Source organism: Anser brachyrhynchus (assembly GCF_964034855.1).
Source record: "Anser brachyrhynchus genome assembly, chromosome: 1".
Taxonomy (NCBI): domain Eukaryota; kingdom Metazoa; phylum Chordata; class Aves; order Anseriformes; family Anatidae; genus Anser; species Anser brachyrhynchus.
In genome coordinates, this window is record NC_137694.1 from 186,746,111 (window position 1) to 186,771,946 (window position 25,836).

At 38.8% G+C, this 25,836-nt stretch overlaps 1 protein-coding gene across 7 annotated transcripts in view; it reads left to right on the forward strand.

Moving 5' to 3' along the window:
• DCLK1 (doublecortin like kinase 1) overlaps positions 1-25,836 on the forward strand; it is a 243,785-nt gene that overhangs the window by 120,032 nt on the left and 97,917 nt on the right. For 6 of the 7 annotated variants that reach the window (XM_080602955.1, XM_080602954.1, XM_080602953.1 and 3 more), the window contains one exon: positions 4,177-4,276. In XM_080602955.1, coding sequence (XP_080459081.1) covers positions 4,177-4,276 — 100 coding nt within the window. Of the gene's footprint in view, positions 1-4,176; positions 4,277-12,720; positions 12,881-25,836 lie in introns of those variants that run through there. The other variant, XM_080602960.1, reaches the window with a different exon arrangement.

The following is a 25,836-nucleotide window of genomic DNA, read 5'->3' on the forward strand; positions in this document are numbered from 1 at the left end:
TGTTGCTTGAGCTGTGAGCTAGAGGATCATTCAAGTATTTCATTCTTTTTTATTTAAAATTTTCAGTCACTATTAACTTGATACACGGTCAACTTTAAAACCGTAGGAAAGCATTCAGGGTGCTGTCACTGAGGAGACCCTTGCAAAGAGGTCTGTTCTGGTTTTTGTGTGGTTTAAAACATGAATTCAAAAAGGTCCCTGGCCTCACTATAACCAGAATCCGGCTATTATAGGAGGTGATTTCATCTGTTATTTATCTGAACTCGCTTAATGCTTTTAGAGAAAGGGTTGATTCACTCCCTCCGTCCTTCCTTCCCTCCGCCTTCTCCCTCTCCCTGTCTTCCATTTCCCTGTCCCCCTCTCCCTTTCTCTGCAGCTCCTTCCTGGCGCTGCTAACTGCCAGCCAGTGCCTCTACAAGCTGCTGTTCTTTATTCTTGGGTCATCTGTGCTCCAAAATGTAAAGCATAATTCCTTACATCTTTCTGCAGATGCAAGAAAGGGGGTTTCCATAATACAGTTACCAACTTCAAAGAGGTGAATATTAAGACCTTAAATGCTTCAGGCGAGCGAAGGGATAACAAAAGGCTCCATGATAGTTAGGAGATTCCTCATTGGTTCCAGGTACGCCCCTGTCAGGGGGAGAAAGAAAGAGAGAAAGAAAGAGAAGTGAAGGTAATTTTAAAGATGCCTCCAGTTCCCGTGCTATGGTGCAAAGCCAATGCTGAGCCTGGTCCTGTTGGTCCCTGTGTCCCCTGTGGTTTTCTAGTGAAAGCACCAGACTAACCTTTGACATATGAGATCATTTGGGGCTCTTCCCGTGTTTCCCCTGAAAGGACACATGGGATTCCTAAGTTGTTTACTGGGACAAGAAAGATGAGGATTTGAGAAGGATTCAGGCTTCAGCCTGTAAAATTTGCTCAGGTAAGTGTAGGTACGACGACTTCTTCTGTCTCTCTGCTCTTGTGCATCTGCTATGTAGAGCTCAGCGAGGCTTTTTTGTGTGACTTGTGTATTGCCCAATGCCTCTACTAGTGACCAGTTTTCCTTGTGGCTGTTTTTATTCTTTCCTGTCACTCAGGCAAAGGATCCTAATGCCTGAAACTTCTTGTCCTCTGGTTTTGTTGCTGTTACTGAATGCACTCCCCTAAAGAGACACCACTAAAGTTAAATTTCACCACTCTGCCAGCAACTTGTTAGTGTCCAAGTGTCACAGTACACTTAGTGCCAGGTTTGTAGTGGAAAACATTTATTTTTTTCAGTTTCGTTTTACCGAAGTTGTATGTGTGACTGCTCCTGCACAGGCTTTGTTTTCCTCGCTGTGAGAAATGTCCTGCTGGAATACGGAAGAAAAATCTGAAAAAGGAGAGGAGGGACTGTGTGAGCTGGAAACAACAAAAATGTTCGGGGCGGCTTTGGTAACATACCTTTTTAAAAAATTGGCTAGGTGCAACAGAGCGCACTGACCTCTTGAGCACTGTCACAGTTCAAAACAGGTGATGCAGATCCTTGATCTCCTAAACCGTAACTTTTGAGGAGCTGTTTTCTGCAGAAGTGAAAACGGGTAATAAAAAGCAGGTCCTGCTGCTTAGTTGATGACTGAGTGTGAGTAGAAAGTGCTTGCAGATTTCTTGCAAAAAAGCCCGAAAGCGGGTGCTGTGTATTTGTTCGATGCCTTCTGGAAGAGCCCTTCAGTGTAAGCCGCGAGGGGCTGGAGCTGGGGAGCAGAGCGGGCCATGGACGTTGAGACGCAAAGGATGGAAAAGGCTGCCGAGGAGGAAGCAGACAATGAAGGACGTGTCAAGGCTTCCGATAAATAGCGTAAAATTAAAAATAAAATAAAGGTACTGTGAGCTTCCTAGGTGCTTGAATTATCATGCCCAAATCAGTAAAATCTTGGGAGGCAAGAAAAACGATGAACATAAAAGAATAAAGTTTGGTTAAATAAAACAAACAAGCATATTTAAGTACAAAATACTTTTTTTTTTATTTTCTTATTTGCATCTAAACTGCACATGCTTAACCTTAAATGCTTTAAATTTTGGCTTAGTTGAACCTGCGTAGGTCTCGCTACATCCATTTTAATGTCTTGTTTTGGCTTGAGTGAAACCCTCCTAACTGACCAGAGCCAAGTTTTTTTGTTGTTGTTTTGTTTTAGTTTTATAAAATCCGCACAATTTTTTATTCAAATGGGAATTTAATTTTAGTTCATGCACATTGTCAAAATAGCTCAACTTTGTGCATAGGGTCACTGAGTATTTGTTTAGTTCTAATGCTCTGCTTGGTGTTAAATGTGAAGGTCATCGCTCCCCAGAAGTGTGTCAAACTTGGGATCCACACAGGAAATCACAGGATTTTTTTAATGTCATTCTGAAAATTAGTGGGTTTGTGCACGTTGTGGGAGAGGTGGCAATTTCAGAGGAACTTGACTGAAGGGAAGAGATGTTTGAAGCTTGGTGGGTGTATGGGGTGGGAAGATAGGCAGGATATGTCTTGTGGACGAAAAAAAAGATGGAAACTGAGTTTATAAAAAGGTTGCTGAGGCTGATACACTAATAGAACATAAACTGAGTAGGAACACGGAAAAAAGCTGCTTGAAATATTTACATATTTGATGTTAGTGCTCAGGTACTGTGTAGTGTTGTTAACATGAGGATGTTGATAGGAACGGGGCTGTGGTAGACCTAAATCTGGAATTATGTGTATTGCTTAAGGACAGAACAATTTTGAGAGTACCTTTGTCTTTTGAGAGTACCTGGTATTTACTTCAGCTACTTCTTCTCTTGGTTTCCTCATTTTTCAGCTGCTATTGCTCTGCGTTTTATGACAAATGGTACTTTGCAAGCAAGTCACGACGTGTAGCACTATTTCTCTTCCTTAAGACTTTTCTAGCACAGAGACTCACAACTGCTGTAGGTGCCAAAGCCTTCTGGTGTGCTTCTGGGAAGCACGAGAGGAATTTTAGACCCCATCGATGCCAATCGCTGCAGGCTGGGGGTGGCGGTGGTGTGTGTTTGGTTTTATGCCGAAGTCTGCAGGACCCTGGCTAGCCTCACTAGCTAAATCTCACACTTCTCTATTCGTAGGCTTTAAATGCTGACTTTTTCCCTGCTTTTTATGAGGGGGTTGCTCTCCTTCAATTGGACTGTTCTCAACTCTTTTGTCAAATTTTATAAATGCTTTATGTATTACTTTCCTGTCTGTATTCAACTGACATGAAACCATGAAAACTATGTTCAAATATTAGTGTGCTATTTAATTGCAAAACATTATATAAAAATAAGCAAATATAACCTGCTAAAATTTTCTTATAAATGTGAAACAAGGACAGAGTATATAATACTGTTTACAAAGTATCTTTTTTTTTTTTTTTAATAGTCAGATATTTAATTTGTTTTTGAAATTTTTCAAAACTGGATTGGTAAGTCCAAAGGCAGGTTTGGAGAATGTTATTGATTATTCTTTTAAGAACATCAGTAAAGAAATATTAAATTTTTAAGTAGTGCCTTGCAAATTAAAAGGTATTACAAGGATATCTCAAGTATGGTCATAAAGCTGCACCAACCTAATCCTGCCTGCTCACATTTGGGAGTTGAGAGAGGTTAGTTATTCTTTTATTCTGTACGAGAAGAATTCCCAGCTCACCTGGTTATTCAGATTGGTGCCTATGAAGAGGTTTTGCATTGACTCTGCTGGCAGAGATGAGGAACGTATGATGGAGACTCAGTTCACCCATAGGAGTTTCATTCCTGGTCAGGAAGATTTTGCTCAAATAACTACGTTTAATTCTGCATACAAAACTGTTACCTAATTTCATGGCTGTCAAAGAGTAGAAATGTGGGCTCAGAAGCAAATTAATTATCCACTAACAGCTGAATGGTACCCTGTGCGTAAACAAAAGGCATTTACCTCATATCCCATTGATACATCGTGTAATAAATGTGACAGTTAGGGCATTTCGCCTTATCTCTATTTTCCTGCAGTGTCCATAAAAGTGTTTCTCACTTGTAACAGATGGTCAGAGCACAGCTTTGAAATGTATCTGGAGATGAAGCCCTGTTGATTCCATTAAAAGTGAAGAATTTTCATGCAGATGGAAACAAGGAGGGATTTATTGTTTTTACAATTCCAATGATGAGGTATTTCATACAATGCCTTCCTTTCCTTTTTGCTTGCAGGTGATGTGCCTTCAGGATTTCTTCGGCGATGATGACATTTTTATTGCATGTGGACCGGAAAAGTTCCGTTACCAGGATGACTTCTTGCTGGATGAAAGTGGTAAGAAAACGTATTTTAAAAATGTTTACAACCAGCGCAAAGGACAGCTTTCCATATCGTGCTGGCTTAGCCCAAACTATATCACCTAAATAAATTTCAGAAAAAGAATACATATTTTTATTCTTTAAATTCCAGATACTGAAAATGAGAGGTAACTGAAAGCAATAATAAAGGTACCAAGGGAAAAATATCCGCTCATGCGGCATAAAACTTCATCTCAGCCTGAATTTGATATGCCATAGGAAATAGTATGTGTTTGGTGAAACTCCTATTTTACAAGGTCTTAGTGTTTTGTCTTTATTTTGTCTTTGAATTTATTCTACTTATCACAGTCTCTGAACCTCACAGTTCTTGTAATTGATATTTAGATAATGTGTCATAGGTAGTATGATGCAGGAAATTACAATTCTGTATGGAAGATAAACAAGCAGCAAATACAAAGTCATCAGAGGAAATTCAGGGAGTTCTCTGTTTAGTCAGAGACTGACTAATAAAGTAATTTATTTGATGTACAAAATCCTCTAAGGAAACTATGCTTGTTTTGCAGCTAATGTTATAAAGAATATCCCTAAATTGTGAATGGTAGTAGTAAGAAAAAGAAATTACAAGCATTGTGCATTTGAAAACAAAATAGTTACTGCTTAACTCGAGATTATTTCTATATAGAGCAAGAGCCAGCAAAGGTTTTATTTCCCCCCCACTCTTTCTTAGTCCAGAGTATGTCTCTAATGCATTGCTATCAACTTCTCTAATCTTTTTTCAAAATATCAAAGGTCTCAAAGAAAAGTTGACTTGAAGAATAAGAAAAAAAATTGTTATAACAGTAACTACTTCATTGCCATCATATATAGAAGTGGAAGGCTTCTTGGTTTAGCTGCATCCAGACAAATGTTGGATTGAGTTGTGCAGGAGCAGAAGAAGCCAGCTTGTGTAAGACCTTATGTTATGAACAGAAAGGGCCTGAACAAACAGGTATCTTTGCTACTGAACAAGGCAATGGCATTTTTATTGGTCGCAGACAGATGCAAACACATTCCATGTTTCTCTAGAAGACCTTATAATACGGAAATAAAAACCAAATAGCGCACCAGATTTTCTCTTTGCAATAATGAAATTGCTGTGGTTTTCTGTAATGTAAAATGTACAAACTGGAAAAAGTAATGTTAGCCATCTTTAGGACAAGAATTAGAAATGTGAGGGGGATGTACTTGGGCAGCAGCGTTGTTTCCCAGGTGGGAATGTGGCCAGCACTGCAGTCCTTGCCTTTCAGGGGCGGAGAGCCAGGTAGCTGACCGTGGAGCCTGGGCTCAGTTGTGTCTCTTATCTAAAAGATGACACTTGCAGCTGCTCAGTGTCTCCTGGCTGAATCCTGCAGCACTTTTTTGCAGAGCTGACTCGAGAAAACTGATAAAAGATTTGTCTAAATCTAGTATATAGATCTTCCTTGGAGTTCTGATGTCAAAATCCAGACGTAACCCAACTCTGCTTAGCCTTTATTTGTTTGACATATCATCATGTCTTTGAGTAAGCATTGTCCTTCTCTGGAACATTTCTGCTTAAATACATATTATGCAGAGTTGAAATAAAAAATTAGCTGAAACTGTCGGCTGAAAATACAACTTCAGTGACCTGTTCTGGTGTTTGCTTTTGTAATAAGCTAGGAAAGAGAAAAAAATAATATTCCAGACTATGTTTCTCATTTCTTTGCAAATTTCACATCATCGTTGCCATTTTTGGGGAAGTTAGGAAGCAGAAAATTTGTTTAGGTTGCTTGCCATTAATAGCTGACATATCAATTGGTACGGAGCCGTTCAGCCTTCTCTGAGATAGGAGCACGATTCGGATAGAAAGTAAAAAAAAACAACTGAGCTTTTAGCTTGTTTCGCTTGGCAAATGAAAAGAAGATTGTGCGCTCATATTGTGTCTGTGTGTTCCTCACGGTTAGTCTAAGAACATTAAAATTATTAGTAAGTACTGTCCGACCGTGCAAGACGTGGAAAGCCTGTCTCTGCTTCCCTGAAAAGCAGCTTGAAGCAGCACTGTGCTAGCCTCTGTCGCTACATCCCTTCAGTACTTACCAGTTTCAGCTGGATGTTGAGAGTAACAGTTGTGGTGCTGCAGCTTAAGGAGTAAAGAAAAGCAAAAATGGAAGGTGGGAAAGAAAAGGACAGAAGATAAATGACTAACTAATCAAGGTGTTCAGGGCTGTTGGGAAAGAGGGAGTTATTTTTCAGGGGGAAAGAATGACCTTGTTTTATGATCTGGGTTCAGAGCTCCTGATAATAGCATCAAAAAGGTAAGTTTCTGGGATTGAAAAATAAATCACCTACACTGGGATTTGTCTTAGCTAAGAGGAGGTATCAAGAGAAGCTGAGTCATCCCAATAAGTTCCTTTCCCAGTAAATAAAATGTTAGACCTATTGATGGGGTAGGTGGTAGATGTTTTATTGACTTGGTCAAAGGTAGAGGTTTAAGACAGTTCAGATGAATTATGCTCTAGAAGTGCCTGGTTTGATTTTATAAATGGTATCTACATGCCTGGTAAGGCTGTTTTTATCTGTGTTGTATTTCTCTAAAGTTGTTAAACCAACTTTTAGAATGAGATGAATTCTACCCAATGGGAAGGAAAATAAGTAAGGACTCATCAGTCTGCACTACTTCTAGACATCTTCCTGGTTTTTGCTTCCATAGAATCAGAATCAGATCAGAATCAGAATCAGAAATTTAGAAAAAAAAAACCAAACCAATCTAGAAGTCAGTGAATCAATCTTCTTGTCTAAGTTTGGGATTAATATTTACCTGTTTCTTTTCTGAGAGGTGCTTGTCTAACATGCCCCTTAGAAGCCTCTGATAATGAGGATTCTGTAACCTCCAGAGAATTTCTGTTCCACTGGTAAACTCTCCTTGATTTTTTTTTCAGCCATCTCATCCAAGATTCCCATGCTATAAATGAAGCCCATTGCTACTTCTCTTATCTACGGTGAACATGGGGAACAGATGATTGTTTTTTTTCTTAGAAAAATCTGTGGACTGCCACATGCCCCCTCTTCTTTAAGCTGAGCAATTAGTTCAGCCTTTCATTATTTTGACTTTAGGTTCAAACCTGTCCTTGGAAGAGGGAATGTGCTCCTTTGTATCATCTCCCTTCTCTGTTTTATGTCTTTCAGGAAGAGGCATTGCATATCCCCTTGGCAATCAGTTAAGAAAAGTCAGTTAATTAGCGATTCATCAAAGAACAAAATAAGCAGTCGGCACTATACATCGCTGTTTCTTCTCTCTTTCTTCATGTACAGCTGTTTTTCATAATAACCACACTGTTTATCGCATGAAATCCAGAATCAATAGACACCACCCCCATCATAATTCCTAGCAGTCATCTCCACATCTGACCTAATGGATACATGCGATAGCCACATACACTTCCGTGAAGAGAAGGACAGATGGGATCTGAAAACACATGGGAATTGCCATAATGTTAAAAAGTAAACACCCCTTGTTTATCAGACATCACTGGTGATTCTGTTTTCATAGGAAGGTTTTGTGGGAAATGTAAGCACACAAAAAATTATATTAATAAAGCACACCATTACATCAGCCAGCTTGTAAGGCGAAGAATTCCTCGGTGTACGATATGGCAGTGGCTGCTTCAAGCGTTGTTAGCTTGCACTTCTGGAAACTTGCCCAGAAGTCCCAGTTTTTCTTTAACTGCTGGTGGCTCAGTTTTCAAAGAAGAAAATAAGTCAGAGGATGCTTTTCTGTAGCGCTCAGCTGTATGTTGGCAGAGATTAGGATTTAAAGGCCATGCTCACAAAAATGTTTGCAATCAACTAACTATTATTGAGGTACTGAAGTAGGATCTGGCAATGTAAGTAACTCATGGGATTGTCCCTAAATGAGAACATCTCCTTGGCTTGTACAGAGATTTCTTCCTTAGCACAGTAAAATAAGTCAGTTTTTGGCAATATCAGAATTAAATGTCAAAAAATTGCTTTATGTTTAGTTAATGTTGGCCGAGTGCTTTGCAAGCTTGAGTCGCACAGTCTAACTCCTAAACGTGACAGAATTCATCACGTACAGACGCATCATGTCAAAAAGCTGCGATTTAGACTGACCAAAGCCAGTATCTACCTCCAAGCAGAGTGTAACCAATATACAATGTCTGGATGTAGAAATAGCTTCAGATCACTTGTCAAGAGCACATGTTCCTGTTATGGAAACAATGATGAGAATAACTCTCTTCTAGGGGAAAATTAAGACTGGAATCATTGAAACCTAATTTCCCTTTGACTTTGCTGGCCTGCGTTCGTCCTCAGCTCGACATCTCAGTGCCAGCAGTTGTACTGCATCATCCTGCCAGCAGCAGACAGCTTGCCAGGAAAATCTGAGTCCTGCGGTGTCCGCACACGTGTGCGCGCATGGAGGCATGCACATGCATCTGATTCAGTAACTGCGGTTAAGGTCAGGAGTATCGTGTTTATCCCTGTTAATAACTGTCAGGCTTCTCTAACCCCGATCACTCTGTCCTTCCTAAAAGAGGGAGAAAGGGGAAATTGGTTGTAGTCCTCGTCTACCCTGATTTACAGGACAAAGACTGATGTGTTAGCAGCTTTTGGCTAGACTTCGGGGGGGAGAGCATGCTGGCTGACTTACTCTGCCCTCATCAAAAACTCGTGCTTTGGCAATTGGAAAATAATGGTGGGTTCTAGGGACTTTGAGATACAACTTTGCTTTCAACAGAGGCATAAATATAAAGTGTTCCAGCACACTGTGGTATTTCCAAATGTCATTGACTGCTGGGCGTTAGAGACGGATATTCTGTGTATGAGGCCGAAACAAAGGCAGGAAGGGGCTAGTCCTCTGGCATATACCACTTAAACTAATCGTTCAGAGCGGGCAGAACGAAAGCAGCTTGGTTTCCTGTGGATTTGCATCCAGTGCCTCCTTTATTTTCCTACTCCAAGACCTCCAGTTTCATCTCCACCCTGTCATCATCTCTTAGACACTTGCCCAATACCCTCAGCTCCTTCCCACCCGGTCTGCTGCTGCTCGCCCTCATCCCCTTGCCTTTCTTGCTGTAAGGACATTAATAGGGTGTCCCGTGTATCCATCAGGCAGACAGTTGCATAATTTTATCAAAACTGATAGGAATATCCTGTCACTGAGAGCACTGTTACCCATATCAAACTCGGTAGAAAATGTCTGACGTGTCCCTGAGTTGTTGGCGGAGAAATGCCAGGCCGTGCGGGCAGGCAGGGAGTGCTCACAAAAGCTTTTGTTACCTGGGGCTGCCCCACTAGAAGTTCCCATCTCCTGGGCCTGCTTTGGTGGCACGAGGCTTGGATCCGGTTGCATGGAAGTACGTGGCTGTGTAAGGCTGACTTGGTTGGTCATATTTGTGTGTTTCCTGCTCAGGATTTCTCTTTTAACACTTAGCTCTTTTATTGATACGTTCTTTCTTTATTATGCAAGCTCATTTCTTTATCCGTTGCCTGCAAGCTCTTTGCTTTGAATATTCTCTGCTCTGTCTTACAGGTCTACTTACTTGACACTTCTCACCTTTCTGCCTAAGCGTATCTTGCAGGGAACGTTTGGTCATTCAGATCAGGAATCTTTGCTCCCCTCTGGCTAAACAGGGATAAGGATATGCTAGAGCTTTCGAGATTACATAAGTGTTTCCAGTCCAGATTTACGCTGTAGTCCCTCTTTGTTCCTTCTCTTCCCTTACCCCCTCACCATCCGTGTATATTTGCATAGTTGTCATTTTCAGCATTATTTCTGTGAAAAAGTTGCCTATATATATAATGAGAAAAAATCAGGATCACTTGAAACTTACAGAACAGTAGCTCATTGAAACTAGCCAAACAGCAGTGCTGCAGTTGAGGCTAATTCACTCTCTTCATTGAACCATATGTTCCTCAATATGTTTTCTGCAGCATTTGCTTTCTCTGGTGTCTGTTAAAAATAGCACGAACGAAACGCCATCCAGTAAATAGAGCTGGTGGAAATTCCTACTTCATTTGCATAAGGATTGAGTATGCATCTTCCTTTGACATTTGGCAAAGATAAAGTTTGTTTTGGATATAAAAATCGTAAGAACTTTGGGCCATAAAATACCATGCTTTTCTCAATGATAAATATGGAGTTAAATTGCATTTTGTTTTGAGAACTTATAACATGAAACTTAAGCCTGTTTAAAAAAAACACACACAAAAAACATTTTTAAACATGGTCAGTATTATTATCTTAACATACTGGAGATTTTACTCATATCAGGTAGTGTTAATGTGTTAATAACAGAGTGGACAGAATGTGTTTATTTTTATTAATGTTTTGTAGCACGATACTTTTGCTACTTTTTTTTTTTTTCTTACATTGAAATTTCCTGAACCGAATCTTCTTAGGGGATTATTTAGATTAATCAGATTGGTTCAGGAGCAGAGATTTTTCCTGCAACACATTTTAAGCTAATTTCCCAAAATACAAACATTTCAATTGTACATCCAAATGCAAGGAGCAGAATTCAAATTTTTATTTCCAGTTCTAAAAACAGACTTTGTGCTGGGGGAGTAACACAAATTCGGTAGGCATAACAGATCTTCATATTATTCTGTGGCATTTGAATTCTTAATTTGACTGCCTGATACCTCCTCTTTCATGTAACTTTATTTTAGGCATAAGTAACTTTATTTTAGCCTTTAGGCGTAGTCCATAGGTCGTATAAAGCTCCATTCTGTGTGTCCTCATAAGATGAGAGCTTCCAAATATTCCAGCTCCCTTGGAGAGTGCTACTTAGGAGAGATTTTCCATCTTTTGCTCTTCCAGTTCTAGTGAAGATGGAAGCATCAGAAAGTAGCTCTGTACAATACTTCCTTACCCCGAGGCTGTTAAGGAGTTTGGTGTAGAGCATAAACAAGTTTAACTTCAGAGTTGTGTAGGGATCACCTTTCGTACATGTTTGGCCATATACTTTTCCTCATCTTGTTAAGCAGTTTGGTGAAATGGAGTATAAAATACTGGTAATCTTGGCAAGTAGGTTTGTGTTTTTCGCAGTTTGTGGATCCTTTCCAATGTAAGAAACTGTTAGGACTGGATCTGTTTCTGAAAAGATGTACCCTGTAGTCCTGTTCCAAGAGATCCTTTGTATAAGCAGCACAGTCCCATTTTCTCCAGTTATTACGAGTTTGGATGAGACATCTTAGAGATGAGTAGTTCCTGCAGTATTAGTCCTTCATTATTCAGCCTGAGAACCTGAACAAACTGTGCTGTCTGCTAAACTGTATTAGAATGGGCCCTGGAGAGCTGCCTGTTCACTGGGTGCTAGTGGTTGTACCAAAGAGGTTTTGTACTGAGATAAGACTCCACTCATCGTTAATAAAAATGGACTGAGTTGTTAAAATATGGCGATTGTAATTTTCTACTTCTCATACGAGACACCGACTCTATACCTGGAGTGCTGTCATGTCTTGAATAAGTATGTATGTAAGTGGTTTTTTTTTAAGGCCAGAAGTGTTCAAAGCTTCTTTTATACTGGCAAAACCTTCTGAAAAGAGAACAATAAATCAAAATCCATAGTTCATTTTAGAAGGCAGATGTGTAAGGAAAATGTATTTGTCCTTAATATTCAGTAAGGGCCTTTTCTGAAAAGTCTAATCAAACACAAACCCCTGTACAGAAGCTGAGAGAGTAAAGACCAACCTGGATAACATTTCAAAGTGGTAAAATTGGAAACAGTACAGCAGTGATAGGTATTCATATTTATATACACATACATATTTAATAATATTCTGTGCATACAGACACAAATAATGTACAACCCCACAAAAGGGTTTTTACACGTCCGGTAGATCTCTGTATAACGGCGGTGTTGGTCTGCACTGCTGAAATGATGGTTTACAATATATGCCGAAATACTGGCTCCGTGCTGCTATTTTCAAAATGCAGCCTACAGAAATTTCCCATGTAAAAAATTCCAAGCGCTACCTTGACAGTTCAGGTGGCTCCTGTGAACAGTCACCTTCGAATAAACTTTTTTCGTAGCGTAGCTCACTGCAGGAGGACTGCATGCTAATATTATGCATAAAGTAATCTAAGGCTGACTAATCATTAGGAAGTCTCATGTTGCCAGGGAACTGAACACCCGTAGGTGGTAGGTCATGGAGCTGTGATTTGGATTCTTTTATTCTTCACTTAGAGCTTTTTTTTTTTTTTTTTTTTTTTTAATGTTCTAAAGGAATTGTAACACTTATGTTTTTTTTTCCTTTTGGAAGAAAATCCTCTAGGGACCTAGAATGTATTGATGCAAGAGAGGAACTAACCTGAGCTCTCTTTTAACTGAAGGACCTGGGTCAAGAAAAGTCTTTGAAAGATAGCTAATTATTACTGTGTGGAGGGTGGTTAGAGACAAAAATTTTGAATTCTAATTTTTTTCTGTTATTCCAAAATAGGAAAGAAACATTTTTCACAGCTACTTAGAAGATTGTCGAGCAAAAAGGGGAAGACAGCTTAAAGAGCAAGGCAGTTTCTGGTAAAGACACAATGTTAAGGAAGAAAAAAATCCTGCAGGAGAACAAATTTGATGAACCTTTATTAAAAATATTTCTCTAACTTTGTCTGCTCTGTCTGTTTTACCAGCACACATCAATGTGTACAGATCACGGGAAAATGTAATAGGTTTTTTAGTAGCAGTTGCTGTATTGCAGGGCTGGAAGACAGTATATGTTTTTCTTTCTGCTTAAAAAACATAAATTGGGGAACCATGGGGGAGTAAAAGCAAGGGAGACTAACTTGGGAATCAACTAAGATGCCTGAAATTGTCAATAAAAAGAAAAATCTTAAATTAATACATGAGCATTTAATAAAAAGGACAAACCCACGTAAATAAAACAGGATTGATTTTTTTTCTAATCCCTTTGAGGAGGACAGTTCTCCGGAGATTCTTTAGGGAGTGTTCTGGGATTGCAGACTGGATACAGACAGACAGCTGTGTAGTTTTTACCGGAGGGAGAAATACTCATGTGTTATGAAATGCTTTAAACTTCCTAGATGCAGATTAGAGACAAAATTCTGCTAATGCTAACTGGGAACATGTATTCCATTTGTGAAAGCTGTGTATAGTGAACGTATAAACCATAATGCTGTTGTAGATTTAGTGCTATTCGTAATAAAAATATTACAAAACTGTCCTAGAGCATTAGATATTGTAATCTTATGTTGATTTTATTTATGTTGAATAGAATTTTAAAGAAGATCAAGCCAATTCAGCATTTTTATTTATTTTATTTTAAGAGAGAATACTTCGAAAAATCAAGAGAATTCATCAGTGAACTCCATTGTACTTAAGAGACCTGAACGTACAGGAGGTTTGGAATTTCTTTAATGCGAAGGTGCAAAACCTGACAGGTTTGCATCTGTCCAAAGGAGAAAATACATTGTTAAGGAAGTCATATGAAAAGCTAAGGATGAAAATATTCACATAGTAACATTTGGCAAAATTATGCTGATTTTGACCCGGATAAATCAAATTTGATAAAACATTTTAGGCAGGTGAGGAGATAACCAAAAACAACAACGACGACAACAAAAAAACAACTGTAAGAGCTGAAGTGGTGATACAGTGCAGTACACACATCCTGTAGTGCAGGTAAAAACCTGTCACAGTTGAGGAAAAAAACCTAAGTTTGTATATGCTATATGTGCAATGAAGATACTCAATAACAGGACCTTAATGTTGCTCATCCTCCTGTAACACAAAACTGGTACCAGCACAGATTACAGATTGTCTATTACTTCTTTACTAATCTGATTTATCATACCCAAGAAGAACAGGCTCTTTGTGCTCTCAGCTAGGACATCAACTTTACAAACAAACTAATTTATAAAGTTCAGAATATTCTTTGAACAGTTTCTGAAGTATGCTGTGATATCCAGAATGAAAGACGGTTTCGTAGGCTAGGTCTGTTGCCAGCCTAACTGCCTTTCCAGTCTGCAATTACTTAAAATTTCTCAGAAGATTAAAACAACACTGGGACTTTACACACCTTAGTAAGTGTTATGGTGTTAGCAGATGTTCTTAGTAAAGCCACATTTTCCAAATATTGCACTGTTAGCCTATTGCCAGCGTGATTCAGCCTGTTTACTTTAGTTTTATCTAAATAATTATAGCAAAATTTAATTGCCTGAACCAGATAGCGTTCAAGGAGAACCCATTAATATTAGCGGCAAAAGCTGCCTGGGGATTTGTAAATTAGAGCCAGTCCTGAAGTTCTTGGTATTTTTTTTAGCTTAGGAGGCTGATTTCTGGCTTTTCTGATGATGGGTACAGCAATGTTGCGGTAAGTCCACTGTAGCTGAAGACAGCAGTGACATCCCGGAGGTAGAATAGGCTGAAGTGTGGGTGGGCTGGCACCAGTACGTGCCCACAGAGAGCACCCACCAGGTTTTTGTTGCCCATGCTGCAGCACAGCTCCATGTGCGAGGCACATGTGTGCAGGTGTGAATGGGCTTTTAATATCGGCACCTAAAAGTGTTTTGCTTTAAAGGGTGCTGCACCTAATTGTTCTGCGCATGAGGATTTTGGCTGTGAAAACATACGGTTGACAAGCTCTGCGTTGTAAGGCATTTAACTGAATCTCCAGTTTTGCTTTTTTTCTTTTGTCCATTTGAAGACACTTCAGGCAACAGCTGATTTGCTATTTGTCTTGTTTCACACCTGAATAATTTGTATTGTGCATACGAAAAATGGATAAAAACTTTCAGAACTGTAGACATGCTGACATGCTTTTTGTTTTCTTAAGGGCATGCTAAGTAATGTCGCTCTTTTAAATAGCTATTAGAATACCAGGTGTTTTTATTCCTTCAGACAACATCAATCTACGGTTTTCTTCTTTAAAAAACATTGCTTAATAACTTTCAATACTCATTACAGGCAGATTTGAGGCACTAACTAGAAAAAAGATCAGTCTGTAATATTCTGAACTTCTCGAGGTATGTTAAAGAAGTTTATTTGCTGCAAGAGAGACAGTGTGTGCCTGTCTAACTTTATTTGAAACCAAACCTACTGCAGTGGACACTTACATAACAGCATGTGTTTAAATGGAACAAAAATATGGTTCTTATTCCTCGTCTATTTTTCCACAATGTTTTGAAAGTTTCATCTCTTTTTCCCTACCCATTACAAGCAATCTACACTACTTAAATGTTCCTGACAACCAAAAGCAAAATCAGACCAGTTACCCGGGTGTGATTTAGAATAATTGCATTATTTAGGTAAGTGTCTGATTGGATTGGGGACTAGATTTGAATACAGCTTTTCAGAGTGAGGATGGAGAAAATGGTGTGAAAAGAACCTACACTTTTCTTCTTTCTTTTTCCCTGTGATTTAACACACTATTGTAAGTGGATGGATGATGTTTAGTAAAGAACAAGATGAGAGGAAAACCTGCAAGAAATGCAGAGTAAACATGCCAGTAGTTTCACAGTGGATGTTGTAGGTACATGGGAAGATAGCACAGACTATCTGTCATTTTTGGCAAGGTTCCAAGGTACCTGATATTCTTGCCATGGGCAAATCTATAATTAGCCTAAAACTCTACACACTGATTGAGCTATCCTGGGTACCAAAACCAATGACTTCCTACTGAGCTAAAACAGTCTGCTTCTCGCTGGCACTAGTCCACGTTTCTTGCCTCCAAAACAAGTGCTTTGATATTTTTCGTGCAGGAATGCAAGAGGCATGAAACTGAAATAGGAAGCAAGAAGGAGCATGTGTCTACGGGCTAGTAAGCAAGACCACGTAACCTCAGGAAGGTCCTCGCTGCTGGCTTGGGCATGTCCCATGTCACTTTGTCACCCAGGTGGGCCCCCATCATAGCAACTTGGCTTGGCTCTCTGAATCCACATCAGCAGTGAGAGAACCTTAAACTTTGGAAATGAGGATCCAGACCTGAGAGGCTTCATAGAATCATTAAGGTTAGAAAAGACCTCCAAGATCATCTGGTCCAACCATTCCCCTACTACCAATGTCACCCATTAAACCATGTCCCTAAGCACCGTGTCCAACCTTTCCTTGAACACCCCTAGGGACGGTGATGGCAATTCCAGTGTCGGCCTCAAAATAACTCACAAGAGAAGACTCTGCAGAACAGTTTGTCTTCCAGGTTGCATTCTCAACAAATACTTTCTCAAGTCACATTTATAAACCAGAATGCAATAGGCATAGCTCCTTAATCACGCCAGTACTTTAAATTTGCTATTTCTATATCCTTGTCCATATTATCAGTGAACTTTAGCACAGCCATTTCATTAACTAACCAATAGTCTTCAGTTAGTACCATGCCTGTTTTTTTTTAATGTTAGTGTCCCAGTGGCAAACAGAATTTAGGGTTCCTTTTGCTTACTAAACTGATAAAACAATTTCCTTCATTTTTCTCTAGGTTCTTAAAAGTGTTTCTAGAGTTCTGCGAGTTTTCCCTTTGCTTCCTATTTCTCTTGTGAGTCAGACTGCTTTGTTAGCAGTACTTTGTGAGCTTATTTTCAATTTTAAGTATCTTCAGTTGCAAAAAACGAATTAAGTGGAAAACTGTAATTTGTAAATGACTTAAGAATGACCATCTTTCAAACTATGTAATCACATCTTGTCTGACAGCAGTGACACAAAAGCAGTTGTTGAACTGTTCCTGCAGCTTACTAGGGCATTAACATTACAAAGAAGGATTTCTGTATGAGCTGGAGATGTACATAGAGTCCAAAAATCTCTTACGGGTAATTTGAAGAAACTTGTGCTCAAACATTGAGAAAATCAAATACAAGTGTCAAAACCTAACACAAATACTGTACTGTTATTCCTGTTATACCTCATGGTAATTACATAAACAACTTATTCTTCATCTCTCCTTTTATGCCTAGAGTTTCTAGAGTCCAGGTCAGGTTGAAGGGTAGAGTTTACATTTAAGTTTCAGAGCATTTAAGTTTGAGAGCTTTTTCGTCATTCATAGCTTGTGGCCTTACCAGGGGCCACGTAATTCTTGGGGCATTTCACTTCTGTTTGGTAACAGGTCTGAAGAATGAAATAACTTTGGAAAGGACCAAGAGCTTTGTCAGTTCATGACAGTTTTATAAAGTGATCGAGGAGTTGGTACATCAGCCAACTCTACACGGGAACTGTGGTTATTCATGAGCTGCAGTGCTGATGGTCAGCCGGTGTTTCTCTGGTCTGCAGGACTATGCTACAAAGTTTTCAATCTCAAGTGACTCAAGGATTTGTGGAGAACATGCTTTTTTTGTCATCTTAATCCTTTTCATGTCTCCTCCATTAAGCATAACCTTTGCAGGCCTAGAGTTTGGGTCTAGCTGATGAACTCCTTTTGCAGAAGTGATGGTATAGTCTTCTAGCTAAAATAAGAGATTCCTTGATACTGTAGATTTCTTTGTTGTCTTAGAGGTGAATACAGCTTTTAATGGTTTTCTGCATTCCCTGGATTTTTATTGCATTGATCTGTAATATAATTTGCATGCGTTGTGCGTTAACAGCTTTCATCTGTAGTAGGATATCGAGCACTTCCTCTTCCGACTTTTATGATGTCATTATTTCCGACTCTGAATTTGGTCCAGGTGCTCATTATGTATTTGAACTCCTTACAGATGACAGGCACTTATTGATGGAGACGTGGCTATATAGCAGGAGTTGCTTGTAGTACAGATGAACAAAAAGACTTCTTGGAATTGTTTAATGTGAAGGTAACCCGAGTGTATGAGTACAATGCAAAATAGGAACCTGTGAGCTCAAGTGGAGTATTCATAAATACTCTTTAGGATTTAAAGACAAGGACAAATGCTTCCAGCCTGAAGCTGTGCCAGGTTAATTCTTTAAAGACCTTCTAGATGAGACAACAGGATAAGAAAGACCACAGAGAGCCCTTGCAGATTATTGTTTGTTGCAGTCTCTTTCACACCATTTATTAAGAATGAATTCTGAATGAATTCATGATGCTGGAAATAGATAGGTCTTGTTGAAATTGGAGACATGAATAAGGAGGTTCAGTGATTGTTATCGAGAAAAGTAAGGCATATAGATTGTCAGTAATGGAAGCTGCTTTCAGTAGATGCTTTTTATGAGCCTGTAGTTAAAAGTAAATAGAAGCTCCATAGGATCGTAGCTTATTCAAATGATATTGCTGCAGTTGGATGTAACTGAGGCTTCCTTTTTTTTTTTTTTTTAACCATGTAAATTGTCTTCATTAAACTGTACAGATTTTGTTATCTTTGGGGACTTTTTGTGCTTTGGATTTGGGGGTGAGGGTGCTTTGGCTATGAAATGTAGGGCAGCAGCCTTTTTCTTCCAGCAAATCTGTCATCTGGAAGATTTCCAAAAATGCTCGCATTCTCATAACTCTTTCAAATTGTTGGTACAGCATACTGAAGACAACTTGTATAGTTCTTGTTGCTGTCCCAAAATATTGACATGCCGGTGTTTTTTTGTTTGTATTGTTGGAATTATATATATAAAGGGGACACACCTTCTCCAAGCTCTCAAATGATGGTCTTGATAGATAGGAACAAGCCAACTTTGCGTGATGTATAGTAAATTGTAATAGCTATATGCTTGTAAACTTCTCTGCTTTCATACAAGCCTAAAATTCTGAAACATGCTTTCTGCTTATCTGGCAAATTAGGAAAGTAAATCGTTTGTGGACATGATTAATAAAGAATGTCCATGATAAATAAGGTTATGTTAGCATGTTGGCTATGGCAGGCTTTCTAGATAAGCATTTTCAGTCCTCAACAGATCATGGGGAAAATTCTTACACATGCATATTTTATAATTACAGAATGGATTTTTCTGAATGATAGTTCTAGTGTAAATGTCCCAGAAGTCCCTTCAGAGCTTATGCTTTTCTTACTGAACACCTTATAACATCATCTGCTCTTTCACAAGTATTGCTAGTTCTGGTGGCCTGTTTCCCCATGCTTGCCAGAAAATCCTTTTTGTCCCCTCCCCAACACACAAAATAGCATGCTCATCCATAAGACCTCAAACTTCTGTTTCAGATCCTTCTTCAGTGATATTACTTACCTTTCTTCTGGTGAACCTCATGATGCAGTTAGGTGGATGGGCACCTGAAAATATTTGGTGCTTTACATGAGTATGTGTGTGGTGTTTTTTTTCCATTTTAAATAACCTATATTTCTCAAAACTATTGAAAAGTACTTCCATGTCTTTATCTCCCTTTCAGAAACTATTTCATGGTTCTCCATGTCTGTTTTAATGATGACGGTATTCTACAATACCATTATTCACCACCATCTACAATGAGCAGGGCTGTTCCTATTACAGGGCTCTGTACAAATTTGGGCAAACATCATCGTTTGAGTTACACACAGGCTTTTTCATGTCTGCAACTGCAGAAGGCTGTCTTGAGACTCACAGTGGTGACTGAGTGGTGTGTTCAAAGACCATCCATCACATTCATCCTGTGGGTTAGTCTTTCAATCCAAGTCTGAGGAAATTATGATTTAGTTAGTATATACGGGACCTCTGAATTCCATTTTGTATGATTCTGTCTATCCATCATAATACTTCTCTCCTTTACTCACAAATATCTCTGGACAATGATTCCGTACTTTTTTTGTGTGCGGTTAGCATCTTACGTAGCTGGGAGCAGCTTTAGTAAACTAGTTGGACAATTAAGTTGAATGTGATTCTTGGATGTACTGTGATGAGATCTGACCAGTAACTGTTCATGCATTGGGAATGGGAAAAGTGAGGAAAAAGAGATCTTCATCCCAGAACACAGTTTTTAAAAGTTGGAGTCCATTCTTCCCACTGCAGGATTCACTTGTTCTGCAGTTACCATAGAATCATAGAATATCCCGAGTTGGAAGGGACCCATAAGGATCATCGAGTCCAACTCCTATCATTAGGAGTAGCCTTGTTGTCAGGTCTCCCACTCTGGAAGTGTTTAAACTCTTCATAGTGTGTGCTTCAGAAGTGCCTGACTGGGCAGGGTACGTGACTGCCACCATTGCCACTGCAGTGGGAGCTGGCGTCATTTTCTTTAAAGCTGCCTGTGATCTGCAAACCCGGTAATGAAGAGAGAAAAAAGAAATGAAATGCAACAGTAATACGTACCTCCTGGGTATTTGAAAGCCACAGAGTGCTAATTAAAATCTCAGACTTAAATATCTGATCCTAGGGAGTATGAAACAGTACATGGGTTAGCCAGAAACCGTAACTTTACAGATAAACAACGCCAAAATAAAAATATAAGTGTCTAGGGCCAGTTAACTGGGCTTTTAGTGAAATTTTCTTTGAATAGGGGTTGGTATATATGTCTGAAAACTCATTTATTTTTCCAGCATTTGCATGTATTAGTAGTGTTATTTTCTTAGAACCTTTCAGCTGAGAGATGCCAAAAGGTTATCAAATGTGGTGCAGCAGTTCCTAGCGTGCTTTCTGCACAGCGTTCAAGCCATCCCTTCTTAGGCCTTAGCACTTCAGCCGAGGAAACTGTCCCTTCTTTGCTGGCTTACCTCTTCGCAGGAACAGGGACGATTCATACTGCTTAGAAATGCCAGTGAGAAGCTGTTAGGGCTTGATGCCTAGGATATTTCATACCAATGCTTTTTAACATGTCTTCTTTTACCTTCCAAGTACCTCCAAATTCGTCTGCTAGGGCACTCGATTTCCCCTCCCCTCGTGGTGTAACCGGCTGAGTGGCAGTGTGTGGTCTGTGGTAGAGCTGGGCAGAAATAGAAGTGAAGTGTGGAAATAGCTAAAATTGGGCTGTAATAAGAGCAGATACAGTATAAGGAAAGAGCTAAAAATACCTTCCAAATAGCCGTGTGTGTGTTGTACAAATGAGAACAAAATTATAATGGCCAGTATACAGATTCTGTTGCTTAGGGATTTTCTTCCTTTAACAATCTGTTGATTTTCACTTCCTTTTACAGAGGATTTCGCTTCGGTTTGGTTTTTAGCTCAGAAGCAATTTCTTTGCTGCTTATTATTTGGTAAAACGATACTATTTCTAAACATCTATTTTATATAAGTACTGGTAAAAATCCAAATAAACGTTTTAGCTACAAAAAAAATAATAATAATAATTAAAAAAAAATCCGCTTGTACTAATACTTGTAGTTTACTTCACCATTATCTGCTTCCCTCAACATTTCAGCATGACTGCTTCCTCTTTCCTCTGCCATCCCTTGCAGGACAGCGCTGGAAGTACGAGACTGTGCACCCCCACCTCTCCTTTCCATGCCTGCAATAGCAGTAGCCTGTGGATATCAGGAAGGGGAATTGGAAAGAAGTTTCTGCTTCTCCCATGACAGCTCTGTGTGGGAAATGCTCCGTGGTGGTGTACAGCATGGCCCACTAACCATGCATGCAGTAGGCAGAAGTAGAGGTGGTGTGTCCTCCAGGGTGTAGGCAGGATCTTCACAGAGCGTCTCTGTGAGGTCCAGAGACTTCTGAAGGAATATTTTATTAACATGAAAGCACTTCTAGAGGTATGAATTTTGTCCAGACCTTTTCTTTTCTGTGGAGATGTATAAATCTCAAAAAACAACCCCAAACCTTCATCAGTGAGAGTTTTTAATGGAATCATGTTTTCAGATCTGTTCCCAGCCCTGCTTCCTCTGATTTCCTTAGATGGACAAATAATAAAGTTTTCCCTAACCTTCTATAACTTCTAGGAATTGAGGACCTATACTGTGAGCAAATCATCCTGAGAACAGTCAGACAACGTGGAAGATTTCTATCCACAGAGTTAAAGTTTTCATGAAGTTTTATGAGCAACTGGTAAACAACATTTTGTAATGGGAGGTATCAAGCAGCTTCAACTATAATGTTCAATTGAATGTTTGGTTGAAGTGAACTGTAATGTTCCACTTAATGTAATCTCAATAATGTGTTTTGCAGTAGAAAGGAGGGCTGATGGTGTGGTTCAGGCAACATTATACACGTGAGTTGCAGAGAAACAAAAGTTCTTGGCACCAAGTGTCTTTTAAATGTGGCAATGCTGTAAATATGAGTCACGGAATGGAATAATTTAGTGTTTCTTTGTGCATTTCTTGACGTGCACTTCAGTAGAAGTACAAAAATTTTAAATTGCCATTTTCTTTTAAAAATGGATCTTAAGTAGTGCTACTAATTACAACAGCAAGAACAACATTGCATGTTTTATATTGAGACATCTGTTCGGCATGGTGTCTTGAGTGTGCCAGCTGTGCCAGTTAGGATTTCTCATGCAATTAATAGCCTGGGGATCTACGTCCTCCCAAAAGTCAGGTGCTCAGAGATGTCTGAACATATATTGTCAGAGCAAAAATAAAAAACTTCAGTAGAAGTTACTGGGCATCTTTTGTGGCTGAAAATTTTATGAAGATTTTCAAAAACGTTCAGTGTGTTATCAAGATCTAGGAATATGAGATGGCTTTGGTAAAAACAAGTTAAAAAATACCTGCATTATTCAAACATTTTCATCTTTGATGAATTTACGTAGCTTGATGTTTGAACTGTTCGAAAAAAGGTCTTTTCAAAAGCAAGTTACACTGAACGCAGAAGCATTTAGAAGATCTAGAAATAAGATTTTAGAGCAGAGCAGATCATGATATTAAATCTGAGGCCTGAAATAGAAGTTAATCTTGACATTTGATTTTAAGCCAATCTATGGAGTGAAAAAATAAGTTGCATCTGTCCCTCTGAACTTGTGTCTTTACTACCTCTTCTCCTCATAATGCCAGCATATATACTGCAATATATATATTGCATATGTATATGGCAATGATTTGAAACAGTAAAAACGAATTTAGTGATAAAAGGAGACTGCTTTCTAACGCACTGTGACTGTCAACGGTAAGACTTCATTGAGTAGCTGTAGCAACCCTGTAGATTCAGAGTAATACCAGAAGCAGTCAAAAATGATCAAATAATCACAAGAATTGGAGTAGAAACCTTGATGTTTTAGTTTTCCTAACTTGAACTTGGACATCTATAAAGGACTAGTGTCTGTCATGCACTGTGGACTCCTCCTTTGCCAGGGCACCACCCTTCTTACTGCTCCCTCCGGTGGTCTTCCCCTCATATCATCTTCTCGAATCCTTGATTGTGGTCATTTCTTTGTTCTCCAGCTAGTCTCAGTGTTATTTGTGTTTCCAGCCCATCAAATGTGATTTCTCCAATTGTTCATTCCTTGCTGCATCAGAAAGCCCTTGCTGTATCCTGATTCTCTTAGATCCTTTCCAGGTTCTGCACTGTGGTATATTGCACAGTAATATCTTTACAGTTAACTCATACATTATTCTCTCCCAATTTCTCTTCCTATTCTGTCACTGCTTTGTTCTATCATTAAAACAAAAACAAACAACCCCCCCACCTACTTTCAGGCAAAAGGGGAGAGAGGTGACAGAATAAGCCTCAAGATCTGATAAGAAGCTGGCAGACAATATTTTTGTCTGTACAGAGCAGTTAAGGACACTCTTGAATATTGTGTTGAGTGAAAGCCTCTTTGGCCTTTGAATTTCTTGGGAATGACATTTTTTATATACACTCCACTTTAAGATGTTACTGACCTTTGAACCAAAATTATCCCATGTATTCCCCTTCTCTTAGTGATGAAAACTAATTTGTTGGAAATAATTTTGAAAATGAAGTTATGGGAAGATGTATTTACACAAACAGGAGAAACTGTATTACATCGAAGTCTTCCAATGTGTTTTGTTTTACCTTGTTGTAACTCTTAAATTAGATTTTGTCTTTTTCACCTTTAGTGCTGTAACTTCGATGGTCTTACATGTTTGGAGTGACCCCCCAGAATTTCCTACTTAAACTGGTGATATTGCTTGTGCTGGAAGCAAACCTGCTGTGGGGAGAAAAAAAAAACATAATAAATAATAAAAAAGTAGAAGTTTGATTACAAGTTTTGAATATTCAAAAATGGCAGATCTTTAGGCATTCACTTACACCGCTTAAATAAGACATATTTCCAAATTTCATTTTTCATATTCTGTTTGGAGTTTTAAAAAAAAAGGCACATTATTTAAAAAATCTAAAATATTACTGCAGAAATGTGTAATTGTTTAATTAAGGAAATACAGGAAAAAATAGGAAGTATATCTAGAAGCTTTGTATACAGCCAAATACAATCCAAGAACATCTTCAGCTAGTATATATTGCAATAGTCCCTTGGTGGCAACTCAAGTAAAATCAAGTTGTACAAGTCAAAAATGTGCACTGATGTGTGCACATTAAACATCTGCTCTAAAAAAAAAATCTAAAAATATTTTGAGATTGAAATAAACTGAAAAAATCTGTTTCCTATTGTTTTCTCTTTTAAGACATTTAGCCCTGTAGACCACATTTGTAAAGCTGAAAATATATGAGGTCCATTTAATTATGGAAACCATAAAAACTAAGATGTAAGATACTGCATTAAAGGAAGGCTGACTATCTGCTAAATGAATTCAGCCAGTTCCTTTCAGATACGATCAATATGATGTACAGACAGAAAGTTAGGGAAATTCCAAAGAAATATGGGGAAAGGAGTAGGAACAGTTTTGTGAAAATGACAGGGAAAAAAATCAGTAGGACTGAATCGCTTTTTGGTTTGTTTTTATGGCATGCTTTGAGAACAGACTTTCTTTATTAATGCATATGCTAAAATGATCTTTTGCTGCAGCCTCTTTCCATTGCTGTCTGGAACTTGGAGATGAAATCCAGAGCTCTGTTTTTCATACAGGTTTGTTTTAACGAAGCTGCAAAATTTCTGGGATTCTGACCAGTAAACTTAGGGAAATCCAGTTTGGCGAAGGTCAAGCTTCACTAGGGTGGGTGGCTCAGGGCTTCTTGTTGCTGTGTGGAGCATGGCTCTTCTTACAGCACGCTGGTCATGCAGCTGGTAGCTTTTGAGTTGAGTCTCAAGAATGTAGGCCCTGTATCTGGTAACAGCTTCAACCAATTGATTCTTTCCATGTAAGATGAAAGAGGTGAAAACAGGTAAGACCATTCCTCATCTCCTTTGTTGCTTAGTAGCTTTTTGAATAAAGCCACAGAAGTTAAGTGAAGCATAAGGCTTTTTCTTTATGTAGGTGTTCTGCCCGTCTATAGTACCAATACAGTAAAAATCACCACATATTTTCCCACCCCCTACGTACATAATGAAAAAATAGCTTTTGCCTGAGATATAAAATTAATCGTGTGGAGATCAGCAGCACACTGCTATGCTGCAATTCTATTGCTTCCATAGAGATTCATTTTCCATTTCCAATTGCTAGGGGAGCCATAAAATATTTAGATACCTACGTATGTAGAAATCTTTTGTTGGATACAATTGTCCAGATATAGAAGATCTGCAGTTAGCTTTAGTGACTGGATCTGTGAGATTTAGGGGGGGAGGGGAACCCAGAGAAATAAGATCTGAAATAAATTCTGCAGAATTTCACATATTATTTAAAGTAACCTTCAGATTACAATGAAGTTAATTGCTCCTTTGCCATAATGTAAAGCAATGTGTTTTATTAAACCAAGGATGGATGTAGAGTTCTCTTGACCTAAACAGCATCCT